This window comes from Anguilla rostrata, chromosome 8 (assembly GCF_018555375.3).
Source record: "Anguilla rostrata isolate EN2019 chromosome 8, ASM1855537v3, whole genome shotgun sequence".
Taxonomy (NCBI): domain Eukaryota; kingdom Metazoa; phylum Chordata; class Actinopteri; order Anguilliformes; family Anguillidae; genus Anguilla; species Anguilla rostrata.
The window spans coordinates 49,010,069-49,027,276 of record NC_057940.1 but is presented as its reverse complement, the minus strand read 5'-3'; the positions used below and the strand labels follow the sequence as shown (position 1 = coordinate 49,027,276).

Genomic DNA, 17,208 nt, shown 5'->3' with positions numbered 1-17,208 from the left:
GAGAAGTCTCAAGAGACGGGCAGACTTCGCCTTCTTCGAGTCTGTTTACGATCAGGGAAATCCTTGGGATTACACAGAATCTCATCTCAGCTGTTTGAGCAAAGGCTGCCTGTCATTCATATTAAACGAGCATTAAAAAGCACTTCCGAAATGTGATTTTAATCGCCATGATGAAAAAGCAGGAATGACACAGTCTTTGGAAAGCCAGGAGTGTTGAGTGAGTGTCTTTACCAGCATAAAAATGTCACGATCGAGCATTTTGGGACACACGGGCAATAATCAATCAATAATCAATCAATCAGTTTTGAAGCTCACTTCCTTGTCTTGTTGTGAGACGTTGCTCACTAGCGCCAGTGCGGTCGGCTCCAGTACTGGTGTTTCAGCCACCCGTTTCAATGTAAGTCAATGCTAACAATATAGTCAAAATACGAAGCCAATCATTTTTTTCCACAAGAAAAAGTAGTCGCAATAGGTGTTTTTTGTTTTTCTAATGTCTTCCCATATGTCGAATTTGTTAAGTTATTGAGCTATTTGGAGAAGATGGTAATATGTTGTGGACAAATCAGAGACTTACATTGCATCGCTATCGATTCAATGTATCTCACACATTTAGTGGACGACCGGACTGTCATGTCCCTACTGTACAGTCTCTGGCTCCAATTTGTACAACATGGCGGTGCTCACAAACTACACTTCCCAGGCTTCAAAACGCTTTTCACCAAGCCCATGAAGAGACAATGGGTGACATCACAGTGACTTTGTCCACATTTTTCTGCAGTCTATCATAATATCTAGTAATGAATATGAGAACAAGCGACGCTAAGACTATGGGAACATCAAACAGGAATTACATTTTTTGCTCGACACATTCAGTTGTGTCTTGCACATGCATCAGGTAAACGATGGAATTGGCTAATAAACAAAATAATAATATCTTTGGGTGGTAGAAAAAAATTTTACTCGAACTTATAGTGTTTATCCAATATATTGCACAGGTACGTCAATATGCAGTGGAAGTATTATTTTGCTGTCAAAAATGAATGGAGCCCAATGGGGAAACTTGCTTTTTGAACAAAAATCATAGTGGGTGACATTACATCTGGTGCTGAGGTTGAGAACCGAAAGCTGGCCCTGTCACAACAAATTTCATCCCCCAACAAATTTCATCCCCCCTGTTCCCTTCCAGGTTATGTTACGTCAATGCTAGCTATGTATTAGCCATAGAATGTTGAACAACATTATTTTATTATCAAGTGTTGTATTAGCTAGCAAAAAAATAATGTCAGCTAGCTAGCCATTGCCCCTCTCTCTCTTTCTCTCAAATTCAAATTCAAATAAGCTTTATTGGCATGAGTACATCAAACAATAGACATATGAACAGAATACAACTTTGTGTGTGTGTGTGTGTGTGGTATTTGTGTATGGTAGCTTGTATAATGTCATGTATAAATTAGGTGAAACAGTGAATACATAAATTAAGAAATGTCTCTCTCTCTCTCTCTAGCAAAAGAAATACATAGATAACCAGTGAGACAGCCAGATATACAGATCACTAGCTAGCTAGCTGGAAAAGCTTCTCTTAGTCTTATACGTATAATAATAGCTTCTCTTACTAGCCAACTAGCAAGCAATCTTTCACTGTCAATAGCAACCAGCAGAGAGCGCCTGGCAACCATGCAAGGAATGCGAATTTGGAATACATTAATATGTTTTATTTTGTTTTAATAACAGGAAGCCAAATTAGATTATGTGCTTATTTAGTAAATCTTGCCAAGTGTGTGGCACATTCTGAATGTAGTAGACCTGTTTTCTGCTGCAAAGGCTCGTTCCACACTGCCATCCAAACAAATTAAGTGCTGAATGTTTGTGCATTTCATAATAACATGGTATGCTATTTGGAAATCTCTATTTACTTTCTGTTAAAAAAAGAAGTAAATCAGTATTTCTTTACTGAAGCAATTCAAGATTAACGCCTTGCCCAGGTGTACATTGGTATTGCCCCAGCCGGAAATTAAACCCACAAGCTTCCAGTTATGAGCCAAGTTCCCTAACCATTATGCTACTGAGCTGCACAGTTATGGATAAAATATTGTTTAGAACAAAGGAGAAATTACTCCCACAGTCCAAAGACATGCAGGTTAGGTTAAATGGAAAGCCTAAGCGGGTATAGATAACGAATGGATGGATGGATGAACAATGGAAGAAATGAGGGAGCGAGACGAAGAGAAAGAAAGGGACGGAGGAAGGAGAAAAAGAGGGAGTGCGATGGAGAGAAAGAAAGGGACGGAGGGCGGGGAAGAGAGAGACGGTGCCGCTTACCCAGCATGCCTTTGTTGGGTTCGGAGAGGCACATGTCCTTCTCGGCGCTGGGCAGGACGAAGCCCACCACGAAGATCTCCACGCCGTCGGCCATGAGCGCCAGGCCCAGCACGAAGTAGAGGCTCCACTGGAAGCGCCCGTGGCCGCACTCCTGCAGGATGGTCTCGTACTGCTGCGCCAGCTCCTCCTGGTCCTTCCTCCGCTCGCCCGCCGAGTCGCCGAAGTCCCGGAACTGGGCCCCGCCCGGCCCCGCCCCCGGCCCCGCCTCCAGTCCCGGCTCCCCGTCGGCCTTGCTCGAGTCGGCGCGCGGGATGCCCTGGTACTCGCCCTCGTAGATCTCGTCGTCCTCGTCGTGGCCCTCGGTGGAGTCGCTGTGCGCCGCCTCGTCGCCGCGGTAGTAGCCGCCGTCCTGGCCCGGCGGCACCGGGTAGTCGTCGTCGTCGTCCTCCTCGAAGCGGGTGTAGGAGCGCTTGCTGTACTCGTCCGTCACCTTGTCCACGCCCTTCCCCACCTTCTTGGCGGCCTGCCGCTTCACCTCCTTGGCGATGTCTTTGGCACCCTTTATGAACGCCGTCCGGTCTCGGTAGCCGTCCTCCATTTTGGAAGAGGGGGCGGGGCCGGGGGAGGAGCTTCGCTTCGAGTTGGAAGGGGGGGGGAGGGGCTACACTCTAAGGGGCTGCGGCGGCTTGGGTTCAGGGCGGGGAGGGGACCCCAAAAACTGGTTCAGTTCCTCAGGCAGTGCGGTTTAGCCTGGCGTCTGGCTTCGGTTCTTCGGACAGTGTCGATCAGCCAAGTCTGGGGGGACGAGAGCACAAGAACACGTGAGCTTCCCTGGTCTGGGGGGGGGGGGGGGCAATTCCTGTCCTGGGGGGCCGGTGTGTGTTCAGTTTTTGTTTCCACCAATTACCCCAGTTAAATGAGCTGTATACACCAACACTGGGTTTACTCATAGGCTGGATCACAGCAAAACATTTCATATAGGGACACAAGTCTTCAGCTGTTATGTGCCTATCAGAAAATATAGCTAAATGTCAGGCAGCGTGAATGTTAGGGCTAATTAAGTTGTTGTACACACACAGGACAGAGAAAACACAAGCTCTAGTGTCTCCACACATTTGCATTCGTAACGTCTTCCTTAATAAACTCCAGATTGCATGCAGAGTTAATGTGATAGATATGCTAAACTTTACTACATAGTTTACACCTTCTCCAGATTGCCTTTATCACACTAACACGCTGAAAAAAGACCTTCCCACACAAAGACAAAGGAAATTCCTCACACCTCAGAGTCGCAAGATTCTGAAGAACGCAGATCTAACACGCTCCAATTCCCACCCTACTTGGCACAATTTGGAGAACCTTATCGCTAGCAAACGGCATTTCAAGGTGCGCCTAATGGCAGAGAAATATGTGTCTCTGCCTATAAGGAGGTGCTCAATCTACACCTGAGCCACCTACACTCCTCCACACTCATACCCTACCCACTCACCCACACTCAAACCCCACCCACTCGTGTTCAAACTCCACCCATTCCCACTCAAACTCCACCCACTCAACCACGCTCAATCCCACCCACTCCTGCTCAAACTCCACCCACTCACCCACACTCATACCCCACTCACTCCCACTCAAACTCCACCCACTCACCCACACTCATACCCACCCACTACCACTCAAACTCCACCCACTCAACCACACTCAACCCCACCCACTCCAGCTCAAACTCCGCCCACTCCCACTCAAATGCCACACACTCCCACTCACCCACACTCAAACCCCACCCACACCCACTCAGCCCCACCAAAGGCACAGGTAATCAGGGAAAAGCGTTGATCCGTGCGTGTGTGTGGGGTCTCAGAGGGCAGCCTGTGCTGTGAAATGGGGAAATTGATGATCTTGTTAGTGCTCTCTCTTTAACTCCCCCCTGAGAAATATTCTTACCCCCCTCATCCTCCTCCCACTCCACCCCCACCTTCTGCTCCTCCTGCTCCTTCTCCTCCACCTCCTCCTCCCACTCCACCCCCCATCTCCTCCTCCTCCCATTCCACCCCCACCTTCTGCTCCTCCTGCTCCTTCTCCTCCATCTCCTCCTCTTCCTTCTCTACCTCCCTGCTGGCTGCAGTGCTGGGAATGATGGATGTGTGCACTCATTCCTGTGGGAAATGTGCTCTCTCACACCTGACTATGTTACAGCACAGCACTGCACACTGGAGGAGCAACTATTACTGCAATGGGGCTGCTCCTGTTCTGGGTTCTCCTCTGCTGGTTTTGTGGGTTTAAAAAAAAAATTGTGTGTGTTCTTTCACACACAAGTTAAACTAAGTATAATAGGTCAAGCATTCATTCTTTATCATGCGGTGCACTGGCATGTGTATGGCTATGTATTTGATGGAGAGATACTACACTAGTTGGTCTTGTAACCTCTCAGGTTGGATTCCTGGGTGAGACACTGCTGTTGTGCCCTTGAGCAAGGTGCTTAGCCTGCACTGCTTCAGTATATATCCAGCTGTATAAATGTATGCAATGTAACTGCTATGTAAAAAAAAGGTTGTGTAAGTCACTCTGGATAAGAGCGTCTGCTAAATGCCTGTAATGTAATGTACTGAGAGAGTGTACATGCATGAGAGCTTGTATGCGTGTCTTTGAATGCAAATCCCAAACACTGTCATCTGTCCTCATAAACCCCCCCAACTCTGCCCCCAAACCCGGTCTTTCACCTGTGTCACACCACACACTATTCCCAGCATTCACTGGCCTACCAGCCAGAACCTTCCGGCCCTCAAAACACAGACTGCCGAACAGCAAGGCCAGATATTTCCTCAGATAGCTTCCTGCTAAAGGTGTCCTTGAGCTCTTTTTAACAAAATTTTTGGATGTGTGAAGCCACCCCAGAGGACCACCTGGCGCCTATCCTGGTGCTAACTGCATAGCACGTCCTCGACACTCTGGAAACAATAACACTAATCTAGTACTGGGCCTAAATAATTCAGATACGATATCAGTCATTTCCACTACGTGAAGCCAGCAGGGACTGTTCTTTCAAATGTCACTTCACACCTAAAAAAGGGTTATGGGGAGAGACCAGGTCATTGAAAAGAAAAGCATAGCCTATGTAAAGGTCAAACCCAGAAACCCCTCCAACTCAGACCAGCACATTTCATTCTGTTACACTACATGGCCAAAAGTACATGGACACCCGACATCAAATATCTCATCCAAAATTATGGGCATTAATATGGAGTTGGTCCACCCTTTGCAGCTATAACAACCTCCAATCTTCGGGGAAGGCTTTATACTAGATGTTGGAGCATTGCTGCAGGGATTTGCTTCCATTCAGCCAGAAGAGCATTAGTGAGGTCAGGCACTGATTGGGCGATTAGGCCTGGGTGTTGTATGGGGTTGAGATCAGGGCTCTGTGCAGGCCAGTCAAGTTCTTCCACACCGTTCTTGGCAAAACCATTTTTTTATACGTACCTCGCTGTGTGCCCGAGGCATTGTCATGCTGAAACAAGAAAGGGCCTTCCCCAAAACTGTTGGGGAAGCACAGAATCATCTAGAATGTGATTGTATGCTGTAGCATTAAGATTTGCCTTCACTGGAACTAAGGGGCCTAGCCCAAACCATGAAAAACAGCCCCAGACCAAGGGGTCTCCAGGTACATTTGGTCATATAGTGCATCAGTATATCTCTGATTCACACATCTGTCCTCTTTATGTATAGCCTGAATTTAACTTCAACACTTTAAGGTGTGAGATGACAAATATGTGATTAGAATATTCTCAGATGAACATTCTAATGATGATAGGGGTGACATAGCTCAGGAGACCGATAGTCTGGCAGTCGGAGGGTTGCCAGTTCAAACCCCGCCCTGGGCGTGTCGAAATGTCCTTGAGCAAGACACCTAACCCCTAACCCCTAACTGCTCTGGCGAATGAGAGGCATCAATTGTAAAGCGCTTTGGATAAAAGCGCTATATAAATGCAGTCCATTTACCATTTACCATTTGATGTAACAGTCACTGCTGGTAACTGAAAGCAAACTTTCCAAAAAAAACCTACTCTTCAAATGGTTCCAGAGTGTGTGGAGGAGGGTAAGGCTGCTCCCTCCATCGCAAGGTTAATCGACTGGGCAGGAACCAACATTATCCCCCCACACCCTCCTCCCCCCATCACACCCACACCCAGAGGCAATCATTTGTCGCACCAGCCCTTCCCTCGACCCTTGTTTGCTCGCTCCTCGCCAGTCACCGGCTGGGTCATTGGTATTCAGTGGGGGGACAGCGCGACTGCGGCACGTCCCTTCCCCAGCCTCCCTCCATTTCGGCTCTGCTTATCCACCGCCGCAAAAACCTCTTCGCCGTCCCTCTGCAGTCGGCAGAGATAGCCGGCTCGTAAAAAAACAAAAAAAAAAGAAAAAGTCAAAACCAAACCCCGCGGCCATTTCAAGGCGATGACAGACACCAGCACCGCGCTCTCAATTACAGCACAGTGCATTTTCCCAGCTGCAGAGCACACGGACAGGACTACGTGCTGAAAAAAAACAAAACAGCAAAACGCCGAACGCACATTCAGAAAATGGCCCCGCCCGCACAAAAAAAAAGGGGGGTTTAGCAGAGGTGTTGGTTTCGGTAAATCGCCTGAACGTGGTCTGTGCGCAAACGGCGAGATAACCAGGGCGCGCAGAAGTGCATTGTGGGAAGGGGAGCTGGAGGATATGAGACGAGGGGGGAGGCTGTGGAAGGGGAGACGGCTGCCATTTTGTGTTTTTCACTCTCCCGGGCTCCCGCTTCGCTCCCTGTGACTGGGTCTCGGTCGCGGTCGCCACGGACGCACGCTTTACCGAGATTCAATTCAAATTTCAAATACATTTTCTCGTACTCCCCACGCCACCGTCCCCGCAACGGACAAGCCCAGACAAATTACGCTGCATCGAAAGAAACCAGACGGCTCTGCGTTTCACAGACTGGATGAAAAGGGTACTTCATGTGTACGTGTTCATTTTAACGCGTCCACAGGACAGGCAAGTCTAACAGCCCCACTGCAATTGAACATGTCCACATATGTGAATCTCGCTCTCCGTAATACCTTTTTTTTTACTGAGGCATGCAGATGCTATCTATTAAACTCTCTGGCCCATGCCAAGCAATGCTGAAATGACTGCCCTCCATTTTACGATTATTGGCCAAACTTGGCTGTTTTCATCATTATGCTTTCTGATATATTCTACTAAATTATCTCGTATCTGTCATAAATATATCTTAAAAAACAGGTATATGGTACGTGGGTGTACGTGTCCGGAAAGAGTCAATAAATGGTTGGAACAGAGCCTTAGATCTTGCAAACGGGAATTCCCCAGAAGCTGTGTGTGGAAAATCCGACACCGTGGAAAAATTCACAAAGCCTCCATTTCCTTCTGTACCATCCTCTCCATTGAAGCCCATTCCCATTAATCTGAAAAACTGCAACCCCTTTGAAATTAGCATAATTTACAGCTCCCAAGAATGACTATTCAAATGATAAAATGACCCCCCCCCCCCCCATTGTATAAAACTTTCAAGAGTTCCCTCACGTTTCCGGGGGAAGGAAAATTAAAGAAAATGGATAAGGATCTGAAGCTATATTCAGGGATATCGGGCTTCCCTTCATGAATATTAACCAGAGAACAGAGCCATGACTCACCCCCCCGATCCATATTTTCAGCCTATTGTAAAACACTTGAAAACGGAACATTAAATTATTCTTATGAACAGCTCCTCCAACCCAAACCATATCTCCAAAATCCACAGGTTAACAGTTGAAGGTAAATATTTGGGAATTTAGGAAGCCCCCCAGCTCTATACCCCCCTGCCCCCCACCTTAAGCAAGCACAGTTCTGAGGGGAATCCCAGCAGATCCCCCTTCACTCTGTCGCAGTGTGGAAATGCAGCCGCATTAATATCAGATAACCTGTAGCACGGCCACCCAGCTGTCAGAGTTCACTTTCCTTATCTCCCTTTTTAACCGGTGGAGCAGGTGGGCGGCTCCACAGCAGCCGTGAAACTGCCAGTCATTTTCCCCATAAAAGGAAAAGGGGCGTTTCCTTGCGGAACACCGTCGCTTGATTGACAGGCCGTGACAGGAAAGCCGGGAGACACAGGCTGTGTTCCAGACTGTTATCTCGTGTTTTACCTAGAGCGCACAGCAGGTCCGGGAGTAAAACTGTTATGAGATCGCCCTGCATTCCAAGCTCAAGAACACACCAAGGCAAGAATGCAAGATTTTACCGGGAGGTCTCTTCATGTTCTTGGGAGGACTAAAAAACAAAGCGCGCTTCGGTGCAGACTTTTCCATGCTTCCCAGTAGCCAGTTTCTCTGTTTTCTGGGCGAATAAGAATTTTTTGCTCGGCCAAGAAAATGGATGGCAGAAGGCTGGACAAATATAATTATATAAGTGTATACATGTACAAGCGTAATTATATTTTATTTATGGATTTTCAAAGTGTCAATGTGTTTCTTGGGAAGGTTAGAGGTCAGTAGTGGTGACATCAAAGTTCAAGTACGTTTCAAACGAAAATGAACGTGTAAGATTTCAAGCGTTCTTACACTCCATAAGAGTAGTCCTGTAAGTGTACCTGGTGTGGTCTTACAAGAACACAAGAACATAGTATACAGTACAAGTATACATTTTGAAACACAGTTACAGTTACATTCAGTCCCACCTGCACACTCAACCTTAGCTCCTCCCATACATCCTTGATTCCCTTCCAAACACTCAGCCCCGCCAACACAAGCCGCTCCTATTGGCCATTCACACGGCTACACTCAGCCCCACCCACACAAGCCGCTCCTATTGGCCATTCACACGGCTACACTCAGTCCCGCCCTCACAAGCTGCTCCTATTGGCCATTCACACGGCTACACTCAGTCCCGCCCTCAGAAGCTGCTCCTATTGGCCATTCACACGGCTACACCGGCCTCTGACACTCAGGTCTGAATTATGCACACCGCGAGCTCAGCCAACAGCGCACACGCTTTCTCTCCGTTCCCATTGGACCGCCATCGCCACGGCGATGGGCTAATCTTGGCAAATTGGACGCTGTGATCTGACACACAGTGGAGGGGGGGGGGGGAAACAATGGGAGACTCCCCTGGTTAAATATAGGCATGATATAATCTACAGGCCGGTTATGCAACAACACTGGGGCTGTACGTAGAGGTTAATAATAATGAGGGCCAGAGCACTCCCTGGAAACAGAAATGGAAACTACCTCATTAGCAACCGACGGCTCGCTCACGACGCCTCACAGCAGAGCGGACCTGCCCGCTAATCGCCTCACGCTGTGGGGAGTAACTGGAAAGGGGGAAAAGGAGAAAGGACGTCTCTCTCGTTCATTTTCTGTTTGCTGGTCTGTTTGAGAGATCAAAAAAGTGTGACCTCGTTCTCTGCAATCGGTAAGGCAGGGCCTTCAAAATGACTCTCCAGTTCGTTGGCCCGGCTTTCGTCTACGGCAGGAAATGCCGATGCCTCGGCCCGAGGTTCTAAAGACACAGTGTGTGCTTGTCCTTGCGTCTTTCCTTTCTGTTCATCTGCACAATACACTCTGATTTGTCGGAGACGTAACTAATGTTCCACACCCAGGGATGCTAATTGAGCCTTGCTACATGTGCTTAGTTATTATTAGTGACCCGGGATAAGAGCATTTTCTAAAGGCAAAAGGAGGTAAAGAGAAATTATGTGACCCCCCCTCCCCCTGTCTCTCTGTCTCTCTCGCCCTCTCTCTCTCCCACCCCCCCCCCCCCCCCCCCTCAATTTTCTGTTTACTCTATTGGCAAGACAACTACGGTCATATTGCCAAAGCAACACATGTAATACACAGAAACATGGAAACCACATAAATAAGATGTAACACGTATGACCCACAAGACTGATAACAAACATTAAAATGAATAAAAATTAAAAATAAAAAAGAACATATTCTGGGGGTGAAAGGAACGGATGGGAGGGGGAGTGGGCTCCTGGTCACGTGTGAGAGCCAATCCGAGGTGGATCCTTACCCTACCAGGATGTATTCCAAAGTAGATCCTAATACTACCGAAAGATATTCCAAAGTGCATCCTAATCCTACTGAGAGTTATTCCAAAGTAGATCCTAATCCTACTGAGAGTTATTCCAAAGTAGATCCTAATCCTACTGAGAGTTATTCCAAAGTAGATCCTAATCCTACTGAGAGTTATTCCAAAGTAGATCCTAATCCTACTGAGAGTAATTCCAAAGTAGATCCTAATCCTACCGATAGATATTCCAAAGTAGATCCTAATCCTACTGAGAGTTATTCAAAAGTAGATCCTAATCCTACTGAGAGTTATTCCAATGTAGATCCTAATACTCCTGATAGATATTCCAAAATAGATCCTAATCCTACTGAGAGTTATTCCAAAGTAGATCCTAATCCTACTGAGAGTTATTCCAATGTAGATCCTAATACTCCTGATAGATATTCCAAAATAGATCCTAATCCTACTGAGAGTTATTCCAAAGTAGATCCTAATCCTACTGATAGATATTCCAAAATAGATCCTAATCCTACTGAGAGTTATTCCAAAGTAGATTCTAATCCTACTGAGATATTCCAGAACAGATCATAATTCTACTGAGAGATATTCCAAAGTAGATCCTAATCCTACTTAGAAATATTCAGAAGTAGATCCTAATCCCTCTGATACTTCAAATAAATATATTTTCAATCCTGCCGTACAGCATTAGATTTTAGCCTATATATTTATCCCTGGTCCTACACTAGCTTTATAATATAATAACAGTACTCTAGTCCCCTTTACATGGCTCTTCGAGCAAAAGGAATAAGGCCAAGTTCCGAAATGTCCAAACTTCGTCCGTTATGCTGTTAGTTTTGTGAATAAAAAGAAGTTATAACATTTATTTATTTATTTATAGTTTATTTGGTAGGGACAATGCAAGTTAACATCGTACAACTTGTTACAAGCAAGTTGATGTAACTGATGTACCGCATACAGAGATTATAGCTATTGCTGGTTTCCAATTCCTGTGCCTAGTTAGGCTTTTAATAAGAAAATAAGAAATACAAAAACATACAATTATACAACATTATTTAAAGAAGATGAATAAAAAATAAATAAATATAAATAAATAAATACATAAATAAATAAATAAAAAGAATAATAATAAAGATTAACAAAAATATAATAATAAAATATAAATAATATAAAAAATATATTATAATAATTAATCAAAAAACAAAAAACAATAAATCAAAAAACAAAAAACAATAATTCTCCTGGTTATTTCCCGCCAAAAATCCACTAACACTTTCATGAGTGAACTACTGGTTTTTATGCACCGTTCACAGAAGCTAATGAACCCACAAGCTGAGCGAGGGTGCTGGCTGAACGTTTTCAGAGCAGCGGACGATGCGGACGCTGTTCCAGACGGGCCGAGCTCGCGTCCGGGGCTCCAGCGGCGGCTCTGTACGTTCGGCGGCCGCGCGCGGTCTCGTTCGCACCCGACGGCCGTGAGAGAACGGGCCGGCCTCCCCTGGCGCGAAGCTGTCGCACACGCGTCAGTCACCGCGACAGACAGGTACACAGATCAGGGGCAGGGAGGAAGGGGGGGAGGGAGGGAGGTGAGGACGGCTCATCTGCGCGCTGTCAGAAGCTTTAAAACAGCGCTAGTGACCGCCACCTCATGGAGGCGGTACTCTGAGATTCTCAGGGTCACGTTCTGCGCTTCAAAACTGCGTCTGCGGCGAACACCTGCTCCTGCCAGCGCAGACGTGCCGGAAGAGTCTGGCGTTGGCGCTTCTGGATTGGCCTCTGACTGGTCCCTGTGGTCTGCAACCAGTCCTTCGATTAGGTCAAACTAAAAGCCAGTGATTGACAGTCCATAGCTCCACCCATTATGGAATTCATAACACTTCAGTCATGACTCTGGGCCAGAAAGCCCGTTTCTGTGCTCCCTCTAGTGGTGGAACACCGGTACTGCCATCGCCTGGTGAGGGAGCATCAGTGCGAGATTTTCTGGGAGAGTGACGAGGCGAGCCAGGGGCACGACTGGCTCCAGAACCACCTCCCACTGCCAGCCAAAATAATCACCTGCCTCTCAGGCCTAACATTGCTCCTGATCACAGCCCAAAGCAGCCGCCAGACATCTCCTCCATACCCTCCTGTCTTTCGATCGCTCCCTCCCATTCGCCACTCTCTCTCTCACTCCCCCTCTTTCATAGCATCCCTTTCACTTCCTGCTCTCTCTTTCACTATCCCTCTCTCCCTCACTCCCGTCTCTCTCTGACTCTCCACTCCCCCCTCTCTCTCTCTCTCTCTCTCTCACTCCCCTCTCTCTCTCTCTCTCTCTCTCTCTGCTGTAATTGTGCATTAGTCTTCTTCTTTGACACATCACCAGCCCCCTTGTTGAAAGAGGGACATTAATTCGGGGCCACGTCTGTGTCAGTGGGGGCCAGTCGCTGGGATTCGGCGACCCCCTCACCGTCCCCAGTCCCTGACGGGAGGGGAGGGGAGGGGAGGGGAGGGGAAAGGGGGACTGATCACAGCCCACAATTGCAAAATGGCCCCTCTTTCTTTTTTTTTTTTTTTTAGGAGCGAGCAGGTGCTCTCGGTTTCCTGGGCAACCGAGAGAGTCCAAAGGATGCAGAGGCTGTGAGCGAATGAGAGGGAGGCTGACGAGCCAATCAGCCGCGAGGGAACGGCTCGAACCCAGCGCAGAGGGGCAGTGACACGATTAGTCCGGGGCGTTTTAACGCACGCGTAGTCATGGCGATGAACACCTGTATGCGCCGTATAACACCTGCATTGATTCGAGCGGTGGAGAAGGACCGGTCTTTGAGTGTCACATGGCATTGCGTCCCGTTACGTCCATTTCACAGACGCTTTTATCCAGAGACTTAAAAAAAAAATCAATTTACATGAGTGGTTTCGATTGGTTAAAAGCGCAGCAGTGGCCAAATGAATAGGATACTTATTAGGACAGATCTTCACACTGCTGACCGTATATGAAATGTACGGCACGCGTAACAAGTCTATGAAATCCCCAGTGAGTGTTATTAAAAGCAGGAAAGGGTGGAGTTCATACATGTACTTGAGAGAAAGAGAGAGAGAGAGAGAGAGAGAGAGGGAAGAGGGAGAGAGATAGTCTTCTTGTGCCTGCAGAGTCCAGGTAGTGGAGATTTGTTTATCATTCCTAACACTCCAGAGAAAAACTAATGTGAATGTTTTAAATTCATACAATTCCCACAATTCAAATTCTCTTCTACCATGAATAGCAAAACTGTGTATGTACCATTCTAAGGCCATTCCAGCAATGTTCTTAGTGGCATAAAGAGGACGTTCAAGGGATATATAAGACACTGGACTAATGGGCGTGCTGGTAATGTGTAGTCAACCTTTTCTAACATCCTGAGAAGATTCTGAAAACTGCCGGGTAACTCAGACCATTTCAGCACACTGACACGCCCCACGGTCCCCGTACGGACTACCAGCCACACCTCCACGGACTCCATTTCCCAGAATTCTCACATCTCCTTGTCCTCCAGCGATCTCGCTTGGTCGATCGAGCAGCTTGGCTGCGGCAATTTGCATTTCCCAAACCGGGAGGAAAAACCGTAAATGCAGGCCTACGCCCTCAGGACGAAACGCGCGTCTGTGTCACGGCAACAATTCCCACCGACGACGGCGGGACCACTTCAGGTTTAACAAGATCCGACAAGATATCTCGCATCGGTGCCGCGGGATTGATCCTGCCGTGCTGGGATTGGGGGATCGGCAGTTCCGCAGCGTGACTCATTTTCGCAGGACGGGGTTTAAAGGGCCGTTTTAACGACCCGACGGCGCCGGTTTCGAGCCGCTGGCCGCGCGTCGTTTGAGTCATTGGCGAACAGCGAGCGATGATTCAGCCTCGCCGTCTCATCTCCCGCCCTGAAAACGCTGTCTGTCGAGGTCCGTCGATCTCTTTACTCCGCGTGGGTGTGTGTGCGTGGGTGTGCGTGTGTGTGCGCGTGCGTGCGCGTACGTGCGTGGGTGTGTGTGTGTGTGTGTGTGTGTGTGTGTGCAGACCTAGTTTACTCATGCCCGATGCAGTCTGCGTTATCAGATGACGGCCGGGCTGGGAGAAGCTGTCTGTCAACCAAAGAATTTCTCTTGCTTTTTTCCAATCTGTCTTGCTAAGGTGCAAATTGAGATAAGGCTTCCCTTAGCAACAGGCTATGAATAGGCTTATGCTAGCAACAGCGCCAGGCAGCTATGGCTCTCATTGATCCTTGCGCATTATGCAAATATTTAATTGCTTTTCAACAGTGCCTCACACTGTAAGTCATTACGTGAATAAAATAATAAGTCTGTAAATTACTTTATGCAAATAAAAGGAAGCTATATGTTTTCCAAGGCAAGGGGGAAAAAACCTGTATGAAGTACCTGATGTCGGTCGATAAAATTTTTTGTTTATATAGTGCATTTTACAATGAATTTATCACAGTAGGCTTCATACTACATCCTGGCCTAAAATAATTGTGTAATTCTCAATAAAAATTTAAAAAAATTAAAAATATTTAAAAAAATTTAAAAAACAGTAGAGCCACTTTCAGGAATGTTTATCTAATTGGCAACATGAAAAATTCATTCTGATTACAAGCCAATGTGCCTTTGTCGCTTGCCTGCCTCAGTTGACATTATTAGATGTTAGTTATCATTAGCATTAGCATATGTGATCTCAGTTTATGGTTATGGTTTAACGTCTTAAGGCAAACACAACGAACGTTCGTCCTTAAGTCTGAATTACACAGACTCTTCTCCCTCGGGTCCCAAGAAAGTGTGGAGTCAGCCTCTCGTCCCACTCAATGATGTCCGCCCAGGCAGGCCCGAAGACTTAAGGACCGAACAAGGGCCCCTTGGCTGATCTTTGCAGTCATAAACTAAACCGTTTCTTCCCCTCTTGACAACACAGCTCAATTAGAACTGCAGGTTTAAGAGATTTCTGCTCATATCTACAAACATGACTTCAAACCTCAAACCTCCCTACAACGTTATTAAAATACCCTTCTCTCTCTTTTATTTACCAGAGGCTTCTTTTGTGAAATGGTGTTATGATCAAATTGTACTTTAAATAATAGCTTGCACAGAAAACCATGACTAAACAGTTATTTATAATATTGCACATAGATGTTGATATGACGGTATCTCAATGAACAGTTTACAGTAGACATAAGTTCATTATGTGCTGGTTATGTGGAGGGGCTGAGCGTTTGGGCTGTGTTTGCACAAGGAAGGGTAATGGTAATGCACATCCACGTTTTAAATCACATTAAATTTATATATCGCAGGTACGTAAGACACAGATTTGCCACTTTAAATCAATGCAGGAAACTTTTCTCTTTTATTTTTATAAATCATTATAAATTTCATAAATCACAACTTTTTTGGTTGACTTTTTAAATTTAATCTCAAGAACTTCTTCTTTTTTTTTGTAAACGAGGTTCCAGGTCAATGGCAGCACCTCCGCCAATCTCCAGCTCTAGCGGCGTTTGCTCGCCCTGTCAAACGCAGTTTTAGCGGGTTGCCCTTTGGCTAAACGCCTGAAAATGCTGAGAATCGCCCCGTCCGGACACGCGCGCGCACAGCGCGGCGCTACGATGGTATCGGCCCGGGCCTTTCCGCGCGGAGGCAGCCCGCTACAGTAACGCGCGACAGAACGGAGAGATAAGCCGACATAATTCCGTTATTTATCCGCTGTGAGCCGTTTACGGGGGTGAGGGTTGGTGGGGAGGGGGGGGGGGGGGGGGGGGTGAGTCTATAAACTGGCTAATGGAGGAGATTAATCCCGAGGCAGCTGGACGTGCGATGGCAGTGGGTACGAGCCGGCGAGCGAAGCAGCGGTGGGGGGGGGGGGGGGGTTTACGGGATTCGCGCCTTGCGGCTCCAGCTGGGACCCTGAGAGGGCCTGAGAGCACGTGCTAGTCTTCACCGCGTTTCAGCGCATGAGTGCGTAATTTATGCAGTTGTGTTTACAGGAGGGGGAGCTGGGGGGTGTGGGGGGTGTGGGGGGGGGGGGGGTGTCGTCAGCAGATGGAGTGAAGAGAGACGCATCACAAATCTCAAGAAAGAGATAAGAAAGAAAAGAAAGAGAAATAGAGAGAGAGAGCGTGTGAGAGAGGAAACAACAAAGTGAGAGAGAGCGAGAAAAAGAGCAAGAGAGAGAGAGAGAGAGAGATAGAGCAAGACTTTCAAATTTATTTTTTTACATCCTTTAATAAACACTGTCCCCTACATACAGAAAAACTATCTAAAGATACATACAAATAAATAAATAAGTGCCCCCCCGCCACACACTCATAGCCAACACACACCTGCACCACACCCAACCAGACAGCATCACACACCTGCAACCGTTTACAACAACCCACAGGCATCGTGGGATTTCCCCAGGAGGTCCAGACCCAGAAAGAGAGAGAGAGAGAGAGAGAGAGAGAGAGAGGGAGAGAATGAGAGACAGAGACAGACAGAAGAACAGACTGGGCATTTAGCCCGAGTGCTCTGGCAGCCTGGCTGCCATGCGGGAACACTGGCAGGCGCCACGCCCGCCAAACCCTACCGGTAGACCCAAACCACGAGGACCCGTCCCGCCCATAACTCCCATCATCCTAACATCCTGACACTTAGCTTAGCTCACAGCCCAGCAAAGCCATATAACTGTTCACAAGTAACATATTTTCAGTTTCTTTACCGTGTATATCTGTCTGTTACCGTGTATATCTGTTTGTTACCGTGTGTATCCGCCCGTTACCGTGTATATCCGCCCGTTACCGTATATATCCACCCGTTACCGTGTATATCCGCCCGTTACCGTATATATCCACCCGTTACCGTGTA

The 17,208-nt window shown here is 47.1% G+C and overlaps 1 protein-coding gene across 1 annotated transcript in view; it reads right to left on the bottom strand.

The window, feature by feature from the left end:
- Positions 1 to 17,208, bottom strand: part of LOC135260234 (synaptic vesicle glycoprotein 2A-like) — a 64,925-nt gene that overhangs the window by 29,868 nt on the left and 17,849 nt on the right. Inside the window, exon 2 of the mRNA XM_064345464.1 lies at positions 2,320 to 3,114. Within this exon, the coding sequence (XP_064201534.1) occupies positions 2,320 to 2,917 (598 nt within the window). The 5' untranslated portion in view covers positions 2,918 to 3,114. The remainder of the gene's footprint in view (positions 1 to 2,319; positions 3,115 to 17,208) is intronic.